Source organism: Apodemus sylvaticus, chromosome 8 (assembly GCF_947179515.1).
Source record: "Apodemus sylvaticus chromosome 8, mApoSyl1.1, whole genome shotgun sequence".
In the NCBI taxonomy this organism is placed as follows: Eukaryota; Metazoa; Chordata; class Mammalia; order Rodentia; family Muridae; genus Apodemus; species Apodemus sylvaticus.
The window spans coordinates 76,660,355-76,678,119 of record NC_067479.1 but is presented as its reverse complement, the minus strand read 5'-3'; the positions used below and the strand labels follow the sequence as shown (position 1 = coordinate 76,678,119).

The 17,765-nt window shown below is 40.0% G+C and overlaps 1 protein-coding gene across 1 annotated transcript; it reads left to right on the top strand.

Moving 5' to 3' along the window:
- The first annotated feature begins 7,813 nt into the window (after positions 1–7,813).
- LOC127691654 (olfactory receptor 11H6-like) lies at positions 7,814–8,752 on the top strand. The gene has a single exon (XM_052191630.1). The coding sequence runs from the start codon at positions 7,814–7,816 to the stop codon at positions 8,750–8,752; it is 939 nt and encodes a 312-aa protein (XP_052047590.1).
- The last annotated feature ends 9,013 nt before the right edge of the window (positions 8,753–17,765 follow it).

Genomic DNA, 17,765 nt, shown 5'->3' with positions numbered 1-17,765 from the left:
CAAGGTTAAAGATACCTGTGATTAAATCAGAAAAAAACACACACACACACACACAAAAAAAAAAAAAAAACCGATGATCTGCAGTTCCAAAAAAGGAAGAACAAAACAAGAGATACTAGAAAGAAATCTAGGCTGTGTGTGTATATGTAACTCCAATACTCAGGAGTAGTCAGGGGCATGGGACTGTAGCAAGTTCAAGGTCATTCCTTCAAGGGAGAGAGGGAGAGAGGAAGGGAGGGAGGGAGGAAGGAAGAAAGAATTTCACTTCTTAAAATGTTTTACTTCTTAAAATGTTCGAGGGAGAGAGGGAGAGATGAAGGGAGGGAGGAAGGAAGGAAGGAAGGAAGGAAGGAAGGAAGGAAGGAAGGAAAGGAACAAACCCAACAAAAAATAACATAACTGACATAAAATGAAGCATTGTTCAGTTGTTTGAAAAACCTTAACCTCTCAAACCAAAATACAGTATATTCCAGGATACCAAGAGAATTTACAAAAATGAATCCAAATTCATTATTCACTTATCTAAAGACAAAGAATGAAAAAAAGTAAAAACTGAAATGAATTGAAAGTAAGGTACAAATGATACAAATAAAAAATCTAAAAGCTACTTCTATAAAACTTTCAATAAGTGAAATATACCAAGACATTTCCCAAGACATGTCATTTTCAATATCTTCTTTAAAAAAATATTTATTCTTATTTAGCTGTACACAAATGCTGTTTTTAAATATTGATGCACAGAGAATTTTTTGGAGCTGAAATAGTTTAGCATCTTACAGATATTCTAATCATACACATGAAGCACACAATGTTTATTGAGTATAAACAGTAGAAAGTGAATGTGAATTTAATTTTTGAAAGCCAATTAAAATCTTACAAATATTAATTGATTAAAACACTTGACAAAATAATGTGATTAACATCTTTTACTTCAAAAACTCAGCAAAGCAAGCATTGGGTGTTACCAGTCTAGTTTTCAAAAAGTTCTGTAAACAAGTTCTAGAGGCTTTAGTACAATAATAGAAGGAGAGAATAACTTTCAAAAACACTAATCCCTTCCAAAGCTAAGTTGTCTCCTGGGAAGCCCCACAGACCTTAAAACAGCAGGCACCCAGAGATATGGCAATATCATAGCTTTTTTGTTTCATTTGGCTGGTGTGAAGGCTCCTGCTAGCAGCGGATCCTCTGCTGTGAATGGGAACTCCAAAATTTGAGCTACACCATCCTCCACAATTATATCAGGAAAGCACTGGCAGTTCCTCTCCTGCAGCCACAATCAACTAGAAATAAAACTGGAGTTGTGTTTATTCTCTTTGATCTTATATCCAGGGCATGCTGCAGAGTAACCCATGCATAGTCAATTACCATCCATATCTGTGATTATGCCTGGATCAACAATGCTGCTCCAGTTAATTTTTGTGTGGCATCCGGTCATGTAACATGCATACATGTTAACACATAAAATAAAAACAGTCAAAATTTGCACAGATTAGGTTAAATTTATTTATGAGTTCATTGAATTTTTTCTAGAGAATGCATATTGTTAATAAACAATTTGAGAACTTTGGGCTTATAAAATGGAAAAAGAATATAAATGTATCAGAGATAATAGATTACTTCACAAAATATTTTCTGAGTTAAAATTTGAGCCAGATTACAGCCCAAGTTTTAGATAAGCTTCCTTCTTTCCTTTGAATTTAAAAATAAGAAAAAAATCCAGATTTTACTGAGCTGAATAAAACATTGAGTCAAAGAATAACCAAGAAAATAAGGATCCATCAAACACAGCTTCCCCAGGCTGCCTCCTGGACTGCTTTCAGTGCAGTGGTTTTGACCTCCACAGGGAGGTGTGGTGAGGAGGGAACCTTTGGAAAGAGTCTGCAAGCAAGTTTTCCAGGCAGGAACCTAGGTGACCTTAAGACAAATCATAAGAGCAGCAACCAGGAAATGGTTCTCTAAGCCAAGACAACAGTGATATCTGCCACAGAGATCAGGGACAGCTGACAGCGGAAAAAATTGGGAGTCTTGGTTTCTTTGGTAGTGGAAAAAGGGGGAAGGGTATTGTTTTGTTTTGCTTTATGTTTTTATGGTGATGGTGGTACATAAGTAAGCATGTGTGCTTCAAGGGCAAATCAAGAGCCTTGTTTAGAGTAGGCAAGCACTCTACAACTAATCTACCTCCTTAGCGCCTTGGTTTGATTTAGTGTAATCTGTTCGGAGTTAGTTAGTTACTTAGTCAGGTTTGTTTGTTTTTGTTGGGTTTGTTTGTTTGTTTGTTTTAAGACAGCATATCAGTCTGTAGCTTTTTTTTTAATTTTTTTTATTCGATATAATTTATTTACATTTCAAATGATTTCCCCTTTTCTAGCCCCCCCCCCACTCCCCGAAAGTCCCGTAAGCCCCCTTCTCTTTCCCTGTCCTCCCTCCCACCCCTTCCCAGTTCCCCGTTCTGGTTTTGCCGAATACTGTTTCACTGAGTCTTTCCAGAACCAGGGACCGCTCCTCCTTTCTTCTTGTATCTCATTTGATGTGTGGATTATGTTTTGGGTATTCCAGTTTTCTAGGTTAATATCCACTTATTAGTGAGTGCATACAGTCTGTAGCTTAGGCTTCCCTGGAATTCATAATGTAGCTGAGACTGTCCTCAAACTCATGGCAATCCTCCAGCCTCGGGCACCCAAGTACTGAGATTATAGAATGTGGTTACTACATTATCCCTGGGTAAGATTGTTGGTTGCTTTTCTCCTTTGGAAACTTGCATGGAGCCATCTGAGGGGAGGAATTCAAGTCAGTTACAGCCAGGGACCTATGGGCCCTGTGTCTGAAGTGCTTTATATCTTCAACAACACAGCCTCACCTTCTGCCTCCTGCTGGGAAAACAAGGGCAATAGCAATAGGTTGTGTGTCTTGGTTATCTCTTGGACAGTTTTGACCAACAAATCAGGAAGGTTTCTCATGCCTGTTGTTGGGAGATTTCAAGGTATTTGGATCTTGGAAGGAGCATTGTCAGCCCAGATGTGAAATTCAATCTGTATATTTATGGACACACACTTATCTATTATAAGGTTTACAGGTAATTAATGGTCGGATTCCTTAGGCCCTTTACAGACATCCTTACTGTTATTTTCTCTTCCTCCCACTGCCCTACGAGAACCCTATTTCCTATTTCCTTTTTCACATAACTTGTACCCTGCTCTTCCATATTGCTCTCCATACTCCTTCCTGGCAATGGTCCCATTTTAATTACCTGGTATCTGCAGATACTACAGGCTGTGATCTTACATCTGAAGATATGGAGCTAGGAAACTGATTTGAAAGAACATTAGATATTTATCTTTTCTGGGTCCAGGTTTTCTTATCAATACGATCTTTTCTAGTTCTACTTATTTACGTACAAAGTCCATGATTTTATTTTTCTTAACAAAGGAGATGTATTCTATAGTATCACATTTTCATTATCCATTTTTATTGTATGAAGGACATTTATGTTGTTTCTATTTCCTAGGATAAAGCAGTAATGATCATGGTTAAGGAAGTTATCTGTGGAGTAAGATGTTGAGTCCTTTGAGCTTTTGCAAGGAGTGTTCAGTATGGTAGATTATTTTTAGCTTTCTGGTAATTCTTCAGAGTGGCTACACAACTGTGTAATTCAATGAGCAGAGTTGCGAATTAGAGTTCCCTCTTACCCACACTCCCTCCAGCATTTGCGATAGGGAATCATTTTGTTAATCTTTGGCATTCTGGTGGGTAAGACGAAGTCTTAAAGTTGTTTTCATTTGTATTTCCCTAGCTGCTAAGAGTGATGAACATTTTTGAAATATTTCTTATTAGATAATTTTATTTACATTTCAAATGTTATCCCCTTTCATCATTTCCTCTCAGAAAACCCCCTATCCCATCCTTCCTCCCCCTGCTCACCAACCGACCCACTCCCTCTTTCCTGTCCTGGAATTCCCCTATATTGGAGCACTGAGCCTTCACAGGACCAAGAGCCTCTCCTCTCATTAATGTCTGATAAAGCCATCCTCTGCTACATATGAACCTGGAGCCCTGGGTACCTCCATGCGTACTCTTTGGTTGGTGGTTTAGTCCCTGGGAGTTCTGGGGTTACTGGTTAGTTCGTATTGTTGTTCCTTCTCCTATGGGGCTGCAAACCCCTTCAGCTCCTTTGGGTCCTTTCTCTAGATCTTCCGCTGGAGACCCTGTGCTCAGTCCAATGGTTGGCTGAGAGCATCCACCTCTGTATTTGTCAGGCACTGACAGAGCCTCTCAGGAGACAGCTCTATCAGTCTCCTGTCAGCAAACATTTGTTTCTTTTGCAAACTCTCAAGTCAATTTCCAGGCCCATTTTTGGAAGGGGCCATTTGCTTTTCTTATAATTGTCCTTTGAGTTCTTTATATATTCTGTATATTAAACTTCTCTCAGAAGAATAGTTAAGAAAAATTTTGTTCCATTCTTAGGGTTTCCTCTTTATCTGGGTGATTGCTTCCTTAGCTGTGCCAACACTGTGCTAGTTCTTGAGCAAATGGAGTTATATTTAGAGAGTCTTTTCCTGCATAAATGTCATGGATGTCTATTTTTCTTCTTGCAGGTTATGTGCTTCAGGTTTGGGATTTAGGTTTTTGATCCATTCAGAATTAGTTTTTGTGCAAAGTGATAGTTACAGGTCTAATTTCATTTCTTTATGAATGGACACGCAGTTTGCTAAGCACCATTTGTTGAAGACAAGTTCTTTTATTCAGAGTATGTTTTGGTCATCTTTGTCAAATAAATAGCTGAAGCTATGAGTACTTTGGATCTTTGATTTTATTTCATTGGTCTACACATTTGTTTTTGTGCCAGTATCATATTGCTTACTATTATAGCTCTGTAATGTATCTTTTTTTAATTATTTTTTATTCGATATATTTTTTATTTACATTTCAAATGATTTCCCCTTTTCTAGCCCCCCAATGGTCATCCCTTGAGCATTGTTCCTTTTTATCGGGATTGTTTTAGCTACCAGTAGTCTTTGGTGGTCCCACATGAATTTTAGCATAGGATATTTTCTATTTATGAGAAGAATGAGATGAGTATTTTGATCATGATTGCATTAAATCTGTAAATATCTTTTAGAAAAATGGTGATTTTCACAATATTAATTTTAATAATCTGTGACCATGGAATACTTTCACATTTCCTAATGCTGTCATTGTCCTCTGTGGTCTAATGTTTTCATTGTAGAGGTCTTTCCCTGCCTTGGTTCAGTTATTCCTGGTATTTTATTTCCTTTGAGGCTAACTATTAATGAGAATTTGTTCATGATTTCCATATGTGTATATCGGTTAGTAGTATACAGAGACGCTAATGATTTATGCAAATTGATTCTATATCCTGGCATATTGCTGATTTTATTTATCATTTCTAGAGTTTTTCTGATAGAATTTTAGAGATCATTAATATATAATATCTTGTCAAATGCAAATAGGTCTAGTTTTAACCCTTTAATTTGCTTCTCTTGTCTTCCTGCTCCAGCTAATATTTTAAGCACAATATTCAAAAGTGGTGAGGATAGTGGACATCCCTGTTCACTAATGACTTCAGTAAGATTGTTTCAAACTTTTGTCCATTTAAAATGATGTTGGATGTGGGGTTCTTGTATATACTTTTTATTATTTTGAAATGTTTCATCTAGATCAAATTTTTGTCATATATTTTATCATGAAGGCATGGGTATTTTGTCAAAGATTTTTCTGCATCGTTTGATATGATCATGGGACTTTTGTCTTGACATTTGTTTATGTGATCTATTACATTTATTGCCTTGTAAATGTTGAACCATCTCATCAATTCAGGAATAAAGTCAAGTTAGTCTGGGTGAATAATTTTTTGATGTATGTATTGAGGTTGATATAATGTCAAGTATTTTTAAGTTTTTTCAGACTATGTTCATCAGGGATATTGGTCTATAATTCTTTGGTTGTTATATCTTTATCTACTTCTGCTATTAGAGTCATATTGATTTTGTAGAAAAAATTTTGGAGTGTTCTTTATGTTTCTAGCTTCTGAAGGATAAGATGTAGACCTTGCTGAATGTTTTGTTTATTTTTTTCTGTTTGTATTTTGCTATTTCAATCTCATCTACCGGTTTAGAATGTTGATTTTTTTTTTCTTGGCCTACATTTTGGTGTGGATGCATGTAGAAATTGTTCCATTTCATTTAGGCTTTCCAACTTAATGGAGCATTGCTTTTTGAAATACAGCCTCATAATATTTTTCATTTCTTTGATGTTCATTAAAATGTTTTCCTGTTCACTTTTGATTCACAGTCTTGATTTTTGGTTGTTTGAATTTTATTCTTTGTATTTATTTCATTGATTTATGCTCTGTATTATTATTTCTTGCCATTTACTGGAATAAGATTTGTTTTTCTAACATCTTAAGTTGCATCATTAATCTATTTGTTTGCTGTTTTTCTAGATTTTTTTGGTATAGGCACTTAATGGTATAAATATTCCTGGTAGTGTACCTTTTCATATGTCCCAAAGGTTTTGGGGTATTATGTTTTTATTTTCATTTATTTTCAGGGATTTTTAAATTTTTCTTCTTGATTTTTTTCTTTGACCAAGTCACCATTCAGTAATGAGCTGTTTAATCTACTAGATTTTAATCTATGAGTCTGTATATCTCCAAGAGTTTTGTATTGTTGGTATTTTTGTGACCAGATCTCAGCATGTGGCTTCTTTCATTAGTTCTAAGTCTGATGTGGACAAAGCAGGTTGGGCAGAAGAGATAATGTGCTGGCAGGTTGGGCCTAGATGTTGAGAATAGTTTGGGTGGAATAAAGCCATGTAGAGAGAGGCTGGGCTGATAGGCGTAATATCCTTTTTGGTCTAAGCCTAGACTATAGGAACAGATCTAGCTATCTAGGAAGGTTAGATATGCCATAGAAGGATGTGGGGTTTGCCAGCATTTTGGGAGAGTCTATCAGTGCTGATATGTGTGAGTAGACTAAATCAGAACACTGAACGTGGAACCTGAACAAACCACGGCATTTTGGAGAGAAAATGTGAATCGGGAGACCAGGGCAACTCATCAGGCTAGGAGGAGAAAGAGGAGGAGGAAGAGGGGGAGGAGAACGAGGAGGAGGATTGGAAGAGGGAAGGGGAGGAAGGATACCTGAATGGGCAGAGAGGTTGGATGCATTACAGAAATGACCTGCTTGTGGTGACAGGTAGGGTGGGTGGCTCCTGGCTGAAACTAAAACAGTGATGCATATAATGGAGTGACCAACTAGGCCTGGGTAGTGATGTGAGATGTAGGCTGTATCTGGTAGGTTTGGAAAAAGGCATGGGTGGATAGGTCATGTGAATCACTAGGCTAGACTCTGGAAGAAGTAGTGGCATTTATAGAATTTTAAAAGTTATTTATCTCTTCTGCTTTGTTTAAATTATGATTGTTTTAATTCTTACCATTATAAGTAAATTAAATATACATTTGAAATACCAGTTTACCTTTGCCAGACATTTTTCTGACTATACACTGAGAAATGAGAGAAGAAATATGTTCGTTTTCACATTTATTTTAATTCCAAGAAAAATGTTAAAAGGTTTCACAAGACCATTATGTTGACTGATCCAATGGTTTCTAATTATGAATATAAACATATAGGTTTTCTCAACAACACTGCTATTGGAGTGTTCAATCAAATGGCAAATAGGAAACACTTTTATGGATTTACTGACCTATAGCCTGGAACGTATATGTATTCTCTTGAAGAAGAGTCAGAAAATCATAATTTCTGGATCTATAATCTTCACAGAATAGAGGACAATGACTTCAACCAGAAATACCTCCCATACTGTGAATCATTTCATCCTCTTAGGCTTCCCTTGCCGCAGAGAGATACAGATCTTCCTTTTCTCCATATTTTTTATGATTTACATTTTGACTTTGCTTGGGAATATGGCAATTGTGTATTCAGTGTACTGGGATCATCGGCTTCATACACCCATGTACATTCTGCTAGCCAACTTCTCCTTCCTGGAAATCTGCTATGTCAACTCTGATGTGCCAAACATGCTGGTCAACTTCCTCTCCACGACCAAAACCATCTCCTTCACTCGATGCCTACTCCAGTTATACTTCTTTTTCTCCCTGGGCACAACTGAATGTCTATTTCTCTCTATCATGGCCTATGACAGGTTCCTGGCAATCTGCCGCCCACTGCACTACCCCACGGTCATGACCACTAGGTTCTGTGGAAACCTTGTCATATTTTGCTGGGTATATGGGTTCCTCTGGTTTCTTATCCCAGTGATACGCATTACTCAGCTGCCATTTTGTGGACCAAATGTGATAGATGACTTTCTTTGTGACCTCGGTCCCTTGCTGGCCCTAGCTTCAGTCTGTGTCCCTATCCCAGGCACTGTTCTCATCTGTGGCACTATGAGTTCCCTCCTCATCTTTGGCACATTTTTTTATATTATTGGTTCATATACCTTAGTGCTGAGGGCTGTGATACGGATGCCCTCTTCTGCTGGGTCAAAGAAGGCATTCTCCACCTGTTCATCACACCTGGCTGTTGTATTTCTATTTTATGGTTCAGTCATGATAACATATGTAAGCCCAGGATCAGGACAAGCAAAGGGCATGCAGAAGTTCACAACTTTGTTCTATTCAGTTTTGACTCCTTTCTTCAACCCCATGATCTATAGCCTGCGAAATAAAGAAATGAAAGATGCCTTGAAAAAAGTTGTGGGAGGTTCTTAGAAGGTCTTATGTATAGTGAATTATTTAAAATGAGTTTAGAGATTTAGACATGTTCAACATGTGACCATGGGTTTTGCACATTGCTGAACAACAACTAATGAGGTCCAACATATTTGTAGACCAAAACCTTATGTGGCAATGTCAGAAGCCTGAAGCAACAGGTCAGTACTTAACTGAGAGACTGGCAGGTAGATAGGAACTTTTCACAGAGAGACAGCTCAAAATTATAAGTACCATGCCATCCATATACTCTCTCCCTGGCAGAATTTACTGTATCTTCTATAACATGTTGTTTGTAGCATATCTTTCTTTATTCCTTGGGTTATAGTTAGCTGCCTAGAGTCTGTTTCTTCATGCCTTTCCGTCCTTATTAAATTGAAAAGTCCTTGAAAATGGGAAGTTTACTTCATTAGTTGCTGTCTTTTCAGAAAACAATACAGCACATAAATATTGCTAAAGAAAATTTAAATCAAAATAAATAAAAACCTACGAGACAAGGCAGACTGCTTGCAGACTACTCTCTCTGTTAGCCCAGACCCAATGATCAGGGTCACCCCTAGTATTACAACAGAAAACAAGCTGCAGCTCTCTCTCCCCTCTGTCCATGCCTCCTATGCATTGCATTGGTCATCTCTGAACAGCCTGCCCTCCCCAACTCATTGTTGTGTAATACCCTGCAACTTGGGTAGACGCCCCTTGTTCAACCATAAACCATGCTTGCCAGAAGACAAGTAGGCAGTTGTGGTTCTTTTCTGCTATTTCTGTTAGGCCAGACCCAATCCTTAGGGTTGCCTTTAGCCCTTAACACATACACACATAATACATGCATACATACATACATACATACATACATACATAGAGACAGACAGACAGACAGACATAGAGACAGACATCTACCTCTGGCCTCCCCTTCCCCTAGCTTTCAACACCAGAAAGTATTCCCCATGAACATACCAATCAAGCAGGTCAATAAAACAAGCAAAACACAGTGAACACACTTTCAAAAATTTGACAGAAAACAGAAACTAAAGAATAAAAGAACAAAAAACCCACCATACAAAGACAAACCCACAAATCAGCACCTACACCTATAATTACCCCAAACTCAGATGCATAGACACCAGAATAAAAACACAATCAATAATAGCCAGGGTAATATGTCTCCTCAGGAGTCCAGCTATCCTACCACAACAGGCCCTGAATATTCCTACATAGATAAAGAGCAAGAAAAAGAACTTAAGACCACCTATGTGAAGATGATAGGCATCCTTAAAGATGAAATGAATAAATAAAGAAATCTAGGGAAACACAAACAGTTGGAGAAAATGAATAAACACCTTCACAAAAGCAGAGAAAAAACAAAGCAATTAAAAAAAAAGAATTGAAAAAAATCAGAAAACAGTTCAAGACCTGAAAATGAAAATAGAAGCAATAAAGAAAGCAAAAACTGAGACAATTCTGAAAGAGAAAAACGTAGGAAGGCAAACAGGAACTACAGAAGGAACCTTCACCAACAGAATACATGAGATGGAACAGAGAATATAAGGCATTAAAGATAGAATAAAAGAAATGCATATACTGTAGTATTAATTACTTAATAAATTCAATGCTTCCCGGATTGATGGTTTATATTAAAGAATGAAAGACACACACACAGCCTTTATATTTTAATATAACCTAAGTAGCACAATAGCTGAATGACTGCCTAGTTTCCATGCTGCTAGAATCTACCTCCCACTAATAATTCCAAGTTTCTACTTTCTAATTCGTACACACCACCTTGACCACTCCTGGCCCAATTGAGCACCCTTTGGGCCTCTCTTTCCCAGCCACTTTATATGCTGGCTGTCCCTCTCTGTCCTGCACTCCGCTCAGGCTCAGGCATGGTGTCTCTCTTTCTCCCTCTTCCTCTTTGTGGTCCCAAGCCCAGCAAACCTAAAACCCTGCCTCTTTCTCTTCTCCCCAGCTATTAGCTGCTGGTATTTTTATTTACCAATCAGAATTAATTGGGGCAGGTTACTAGAAGCTATGTGCTGACCCTCTCATGCAAACAGTATTAGGGGACACGACTAGCATTAGAATACATGCAGCTATAACACATCTATCAAAAATATTAAATATAAAATTTTCTTGACACAAAACATCAAGAAAATCTGGGAATTTATGAAGATATCAAAGCTAGGAATAATAGGAATAGAGGAAGAATCCCAGATCAAAGGCCCAGAAAAAATATTTCCAACAAAATCATAGAAGAAATTTTTTTCTAACCTACAAGCCTATAAAGGTAAAAAAAAAAAAAAAAGCTTACTGTAAACCAAATATTTGGGCTAGAAAAGACCTCACCACATAAAAATCAAAACACTAAAAACACAGAAAAGAAAATATATTAAAAGCTGCAAGAGAAAAAGATTAAGTAACAAATAAAGGTATACTTATTAGAATTACAACGGACTTCTTTTTTGTTTGTTTGTTTTGTTTTGTTTTTTTATTCAATATATTTTTTATTTACATTTCAAATGATTTCCCCTTTTCTGGCCCCCCACTCCCCAAAAGTCTCATAAGCCCTCTTCACTCCCCCTGTTCTTCCATCCACCCCTTCCCACTTCCCTGTTCTGGTTTTGCCCTATACTGCTACACTGAGTCTTTCCAGAACCAGGAGCCACTCCTCTGTTCTTCTTGTACATCATTTGATGGATGGATTATGTTTTGGGTATTCCAATACAACTGACTTCTTAATGAAGACTCTAAAAACCAGAAGACTCTGGACAGATAGACTCTAAGACTCTTAGAGAAGACTCTAAGAAATCACAGATATCAGAGTATATTACTATACCCAGTAAAACTCTCAACCACCACAGATGGAGAAAATAAGATATTTCATGATCAAGTCAAATTTATTCAATATCTATCTATAAAGCCAGCCCTACATAATGTGCTAGAAGGAAAATTCTAAGCTAAGAAGACTAACTACACCCATGAAAATACAAGAAATAAAGAATCTCACACCAGCAAAATCAAAAGAAGTGTAGCACACACACACACACACACACACACACAGAGAGAGAGAGAGAGAGAGAGAGAGAGAGAGAGAGAGAGAGAGAGAGAGAGAGAAACCACCACCATCAACAACAAAAATTAACAATGATTAGTCACTCATATCTTTCAATATAAATAAACTCAACTCCCCAATAAAAGACACAGACTTAGCATAATGGATGCCAAAACAGGATCCATCTTTCTGCTACATATAAAAACACACCTCAACATCAAGTACAGACCTCAGGGTAAAGAATTAGAAAAATATGTTTTGAGAAAATGGGCCCAAGAAGCAAGCTGGAGCAGCCATTTTAATATCTAATAAAATAGACTTTCAATCAAAATTAATAAAAAGATATGAGGAAGAAAACATGTTCATTAATGAAAAATATACCAGCATGACACATCAATCCTTAACATCTATGCCTAAAACACAAGGGCACCCACTTTTGTAAAAGAAGCACGACTTTGACTTTAAATGCATATTGACCCCTACACATAGTGGAAGTGAGAGACTTCAATACCACACTCTCACCAATGGACAAATTATCCAAACAAAAACTAAACAGAGAAATACTAGGACAAACAGATGTTATAAACCAAATGGACCTAACAGAGAACATTTCACTCATACATAAATTAATATGCATTCTTCTCAGCACCTCATGGAACATTCTCCAATATTGAGCACATACTTTGTCATAATGCAAATCTCAACAGATAGAGGAAAATTGAAGTAGCCCTCTGCATCCTATCAGACCACCGTGAATTAAAGCTTGATTGCAACAGCAGGAACAACAAAAAGCCTACAAACTCATGGAAACTGAACAAGTCTCCTGAATGATAACTGGGACAAGGGAGAAATAAAGAATTTTAAATTTTCATTGAATTCAATGGAAACGAATACATGGCATACCCAAACTTGTGGAACACGTTGAAAACAGAGCTTAGACAAAAGTTTATAGCTTTAAGAGTCTAAATAAATTGAGAGACATCATACTAGTAGCAGCTTAACAGCATGTCAGAGAGCTCTGGGCAAAATCATCTGGCCCTGCCCTTCACTGGCTGTGGCAATCAGGAGAGCTGCCCTACCTCAATACCTTTCCTGCAACTGACCAGGCATGAGTCAGGGAGAGATGGCTCCACTGCATTTTGCCCAATAGGACATGGGTGAGAGAGGGAGTAGATGCCCTCCTCTCTCGTCACTTCTCATCATTTTAACAACAGGAGAGTAGCTAGCCCCCCATCTGTTGAGAAGTAGCATGGGTATGGAAGATATGCCCCCACCACACCCCCTCTGAAGTCATGATGGTGGGAGAGCTGGCCACCACCCTTGCTGGATTTAACATTGGGTATCTGGGTCTACCAGTGATGAAGAATTTGGCCTGTTGATGTAGGTGCAGGAAATCTGGTGGGCTAACCAACTGAGCTATCATGCAGGACCAGATCCAAGGCTTTGAGTTGGCTCAGTCAAGTATCAACACCATCTAAGGAGTGCTGGAGCATGTAAAGGAACCAGTCCTTCAAATCCAAAGCTGCAGGATTTCCATGACCCTGGGCAACAACTGGATATCTAAGAGAAGACTGGTGAGGATACAGTATTGAAAGCATAGCTGAAGTCAGAGGCCTTGAACTAGACCAATTATTCATTTCAATGAACACTGGCAAGTAAAAATATGTGTGCAAAAGGATATACTGTGTAACATACTGCAGCTTCCATTATAAAACAGGTTTTTGTTTGTTTGGGTTAATTATTATTATTATTATTATTATTGCTACTACTACTACTACTATTTCTAATTTTACTTCTTATTTTCTTTTGAGGGAATTGCAAGGGTAGAGGGCAGATACAAAGGGACAGAGAGATGAGTGGTATTAGGGCACATGATGTGAAATTCACAATGTTCTTGCCCTTGGCTTTCACTATCTGATTATTTCTGGTGTTAGCTGATCTTGCTGTCTCTGACTGCACTTTGTTCCTTCTACAATCCTGTGTGTTAGTACTCCTGGGAGACCAGTTCTCTCTGGAGGAATTTGGGTATGGAGAGCTGTGGCATGGTGTCAGCTTCAGAGTGCAGATGGAACCAGAAGGATCCTGTCCCCAGCCATTTCTTGGTTCCTGTGTCCTGATGGCTCTGGGCATGTCGCTCTTGGGCCAGGAATTTGAGCAGGAAGTGGTGGTGATCTTACCTGTGCTCACAGGTGTGTAGGCACTCCTGGGAGACCAGCTCTCCCCTAGATGTATTTGGGTATATGGAGCTCTGTGGCACGGAATCAGATCTGGGAGCAGATGCCAACCAGGAGGATCCTCATTAACTGGAATTTTCATTCTGTAGGTCCTGTTTGGAGCTGTTTGGAGAACATAAGCAACAGAAACCAAGTCTACTTGACATCATTACAATCCAGTTCTCTCACTGCAGTGAACCTTGGATATCCCAACACATCAGAGAAGCAAGACTCTGATTTAAAATTACATCTCATGATGATGACAGAAAATTTTAGGAAGGACATAACTCCCTAAAAAAAAATACAGGAGAATACCAGAAATCAGGTAGAGCCCTTAAAGAGGAAACAACAAAAATCCCTTAAAGAATTACAGGAAAACACAACCAAACAGGTGAAGGAATTGAACAAAACCATTCAGGATCTAAAAGTGGAAATAGAAATAATAAAGAAATCACAAAGGGAGAAAACCTTGGAAATAGAAAACTAGGAAAGAGATCAGGAGTCATAGACACAGGCATCACCAACAGAATACAAGAGATAGAAGAGAGAATGTCATGTGCAGAAGATACTATAGAAAACGTTGACACAACAGACAAAGCAAATATGAAATGAAAAAGCTCCTATCCCAAAATGTCCAGGAAATTCAGGACACAAGAAGACGACCAAACCTAAGAATAATAGGTATAGAAGAGATCAAGGATTCCCAACTTAAAGGACAAGTAAATATCTGTACTGGCTAGTTTTGTGTGTCAACTCGACACAGGCTGGAGTTATCACAGAGAAAGGAGCTTCAATTGGGGAAGTGCCTCCATGAGATCCAGCTGTGGGGCATTTTCTCAATTAGTGTTCAAGGTGGGGAGGGCCCTTTGTGGGTGGCACCATCTCTGGGCTGGTGGTCTTGGGTTCTATAAGAGAGCAGGCTGAGCAAGCCAGGGGAATCAAGCCAGTAAGAAACATCCCTCCATGGCTTCTGCACCAACCCCTGCTTGAGTTCCAGTCCTGACTTCCTTTGATGATGAACAGCTGTGTGGAAGTGTAAGCCAAATAAAATCTTTCCTCCCCAACTTGCTTCCTGGTCATGATGTTTGTGTAGGAATAGAAACCCTGACTAAAACAACATCTTCAACAAAATTATAGAAGAAAATTTCCCTAACCTAAAGAAAGAGATGTCCATAAACATTCAAGAAGCCTACAGAACTCCAAATAGACAGGGCCAGAACAGAAATTCCTCCAGTCACATAACAGTCAAAACACTAAATGCACAAAACAAAGAAAGAATATTAAAAGCAGTAAGGGAAAAATGTCAAACAACCAGACTTCTCACCAGAGACTATGAAAACTAGATGATCCTGGGCAGATCGCATACAGACCTTAAGAGAACACAAATGCCAACCATAGGCTACTATACCCAGCACAACTCTCAATTATCATAGAAGGAGAAAACAAGATAGTCCATAACAAAAACAAATTTATACAAAATCTTTCCACAAATCCAGCCCTCCAGAGGATAATAGATGGAAAACACCAATACAAAGAGGGAAACTACACCTTAGAAAAAGCAAGAAAAATAATCTTCTTTCAACTCAAAAGAAGAAAACCACACAAACATAAAAAAATCAAAATTAAGAGGAGGCAATAATCACTGTTCCTTAATATCTACTAACATCAATGGATTCAATTTTCTAATAAAAAGACATAGACTAACAGATTGGATATGTAAACAGGACCCAGCATTTTGCTGAATACAGGAAATACACCTCAGTGTAAAAGATGGACACTACCTCAGAGTGTCCATTTCCAAGCAAATGATCCCAAGAAGCCAGCTGGAGTAGCCATTCTTATATCAAATAATATCAACTTTCAACCAAAAGTTATCAAAAGGGATAAGGAAGGACACTTCATACTCATCAAAGGAAAAATCTACCTAGAAGAACTCTCAATTCTGAGCATCTGTGCTCCAAATGGAAGGGCGAACACATTCATAAAAGAAAATAAATATTAAAATAAAAATTTTAGAGCAGCAGCAGCAGCAGCAGCGGCTGGTCCAGAGGAAGGGCCATCAGCAGTAGAACCAAGCGGACAGGGTCCAGGCAGGCCCGGCGCCCACGACCACTGGCCATCGCTGGCCAGCCAGGCTGCAAGCAGCGGCGGATTTACGGTGCCTTTCACCACACAGAAGCCACATCAGAACTCTGCCTCCCGCCAGTCAGTTACCAGGGCTCCATATTGGTTCTCGGTCGCCAGAGAAATCAGACTGAGGTACGCAAATATAACCCGAGATCAACATCGCGGGGGTCTAAGCCCGACGGGCGTTGGCCTGCACCCAGGCCCTGGGCTGATCGGAGGTCCACCGGGGTGCAAACCCGGCCAGGGGGTTTTTTTCCTCCCGGGCCGGCGCGCGCACCACCACCATTTTGCCTAAGGGAAGCCAGGGAGACCTAGCAGGCAAAACCAAACCGGCTAACAGGCATAGCTCGAGGCGGACATAGCAGGGTCTCAGACGGTCAGGCCCCGGACTGCCCCCAGGTCCTGGGCTGCTCGGCGGGCCATCTGTGTGCCAACCCAGCCAGGAGCTTGTTTGCCTGGGCCGGCGCGCACCGCCGCCATTTTGCCTACGGGAAGCCAGAGAGACCTAGCAGGCAAAACCAAACCAGCTAACAGGCATAGCCCAAGGCGGACATAGCAGGGGTCTCAGACGGTCAGGCCCTGGACTGCCCCCAGGCCCTGGGCTGCTCGGTGGGCCATCTGTGTGCCGACCCAGCCAGGAGGTTGTTTATCCGGGCCAGTTTGCGCACCACCGCCATTTTGACTACGGGAAGCCAGAGAGACCTAGCAGGCAAAACCAAACCAGCTAACAGGCATAGCAGGGGTCTCAAAGGTCAGACCCTGGACTGCCCCCAGGCCCTGGGCTGCTCGTTGGGCCATCTGTGTGCTGACCCAGCCAGGAGGTTGTTAGCCCAGCAGACTCTCCCAGCACTCTCAGGGAACTCGCGCATGCCACCATCCTAGCCACCTGACACACCCAATTAACACCCACAGCTGAGGGGAGCTTTGCACCAACATTGGCCTGCCAGGCTTTTGTCTAGACTCAGGGCCTGAGCAGCTAGGCTAGCCTTGTGTGCACCAACCCGGTTGGGAGTTCTGCTGCCCAGATCAGCCTGGGCGGCAGCACCACATATCCAAGTCCTGCAAGTGGCTAGCTGGGTTTCCGGGCGGGCAGCTGGGAGAAGTCAGTGTGCTCCAGTGAATCCAGTGGGCCCCAGCGGGAGCCTTCGGGTGCCTGCTTTGGGATCTGAACAGCCTGGGCAGCAGCACCCTGTCTACAAGCAGCGCAGGAGGTAAGCTGTGCACCAGAGGCCAACTGGGAAGGGGCAGCTTGCACTGGTGAGTCCAGCACTGACAAGAAAAACTAACACCAGTGAGAACTAGATGGCAAAAGGCAAACGCAGGAACGTCACTAACAGAAATCAAGGCAATATGGCAACATCTAAACCCAATTCTCCTCTACCAACATGTCCTGGATACCCCATCACACCAGTAAAACAAGATTTGGATTTAAAATCACTGGTCATGATGCTGGTACAGGAACACATGAAGGACACACTTAAAGAAATTCAGGAGAAAATGGATCAAAAGTTAGAAGCCCTTGCAAGGGAAACACAAAAATCATTGAAAGAAATCCAGGAGAATACAAAAGCCAACAAGGAGGAAATGCAAAAAACACTCAAAGAAATACAGGAGAACTTTGATC

What these genes read in the sequence shown, in the direction of transcription:
- LOC127691654 (XM_052191630.1), top strand. Translation starts at nt 7,814, where the DNA reads ATGACTTCAACCAGAAATACCTCCCATACTGTGAATCATTTCATCCTC.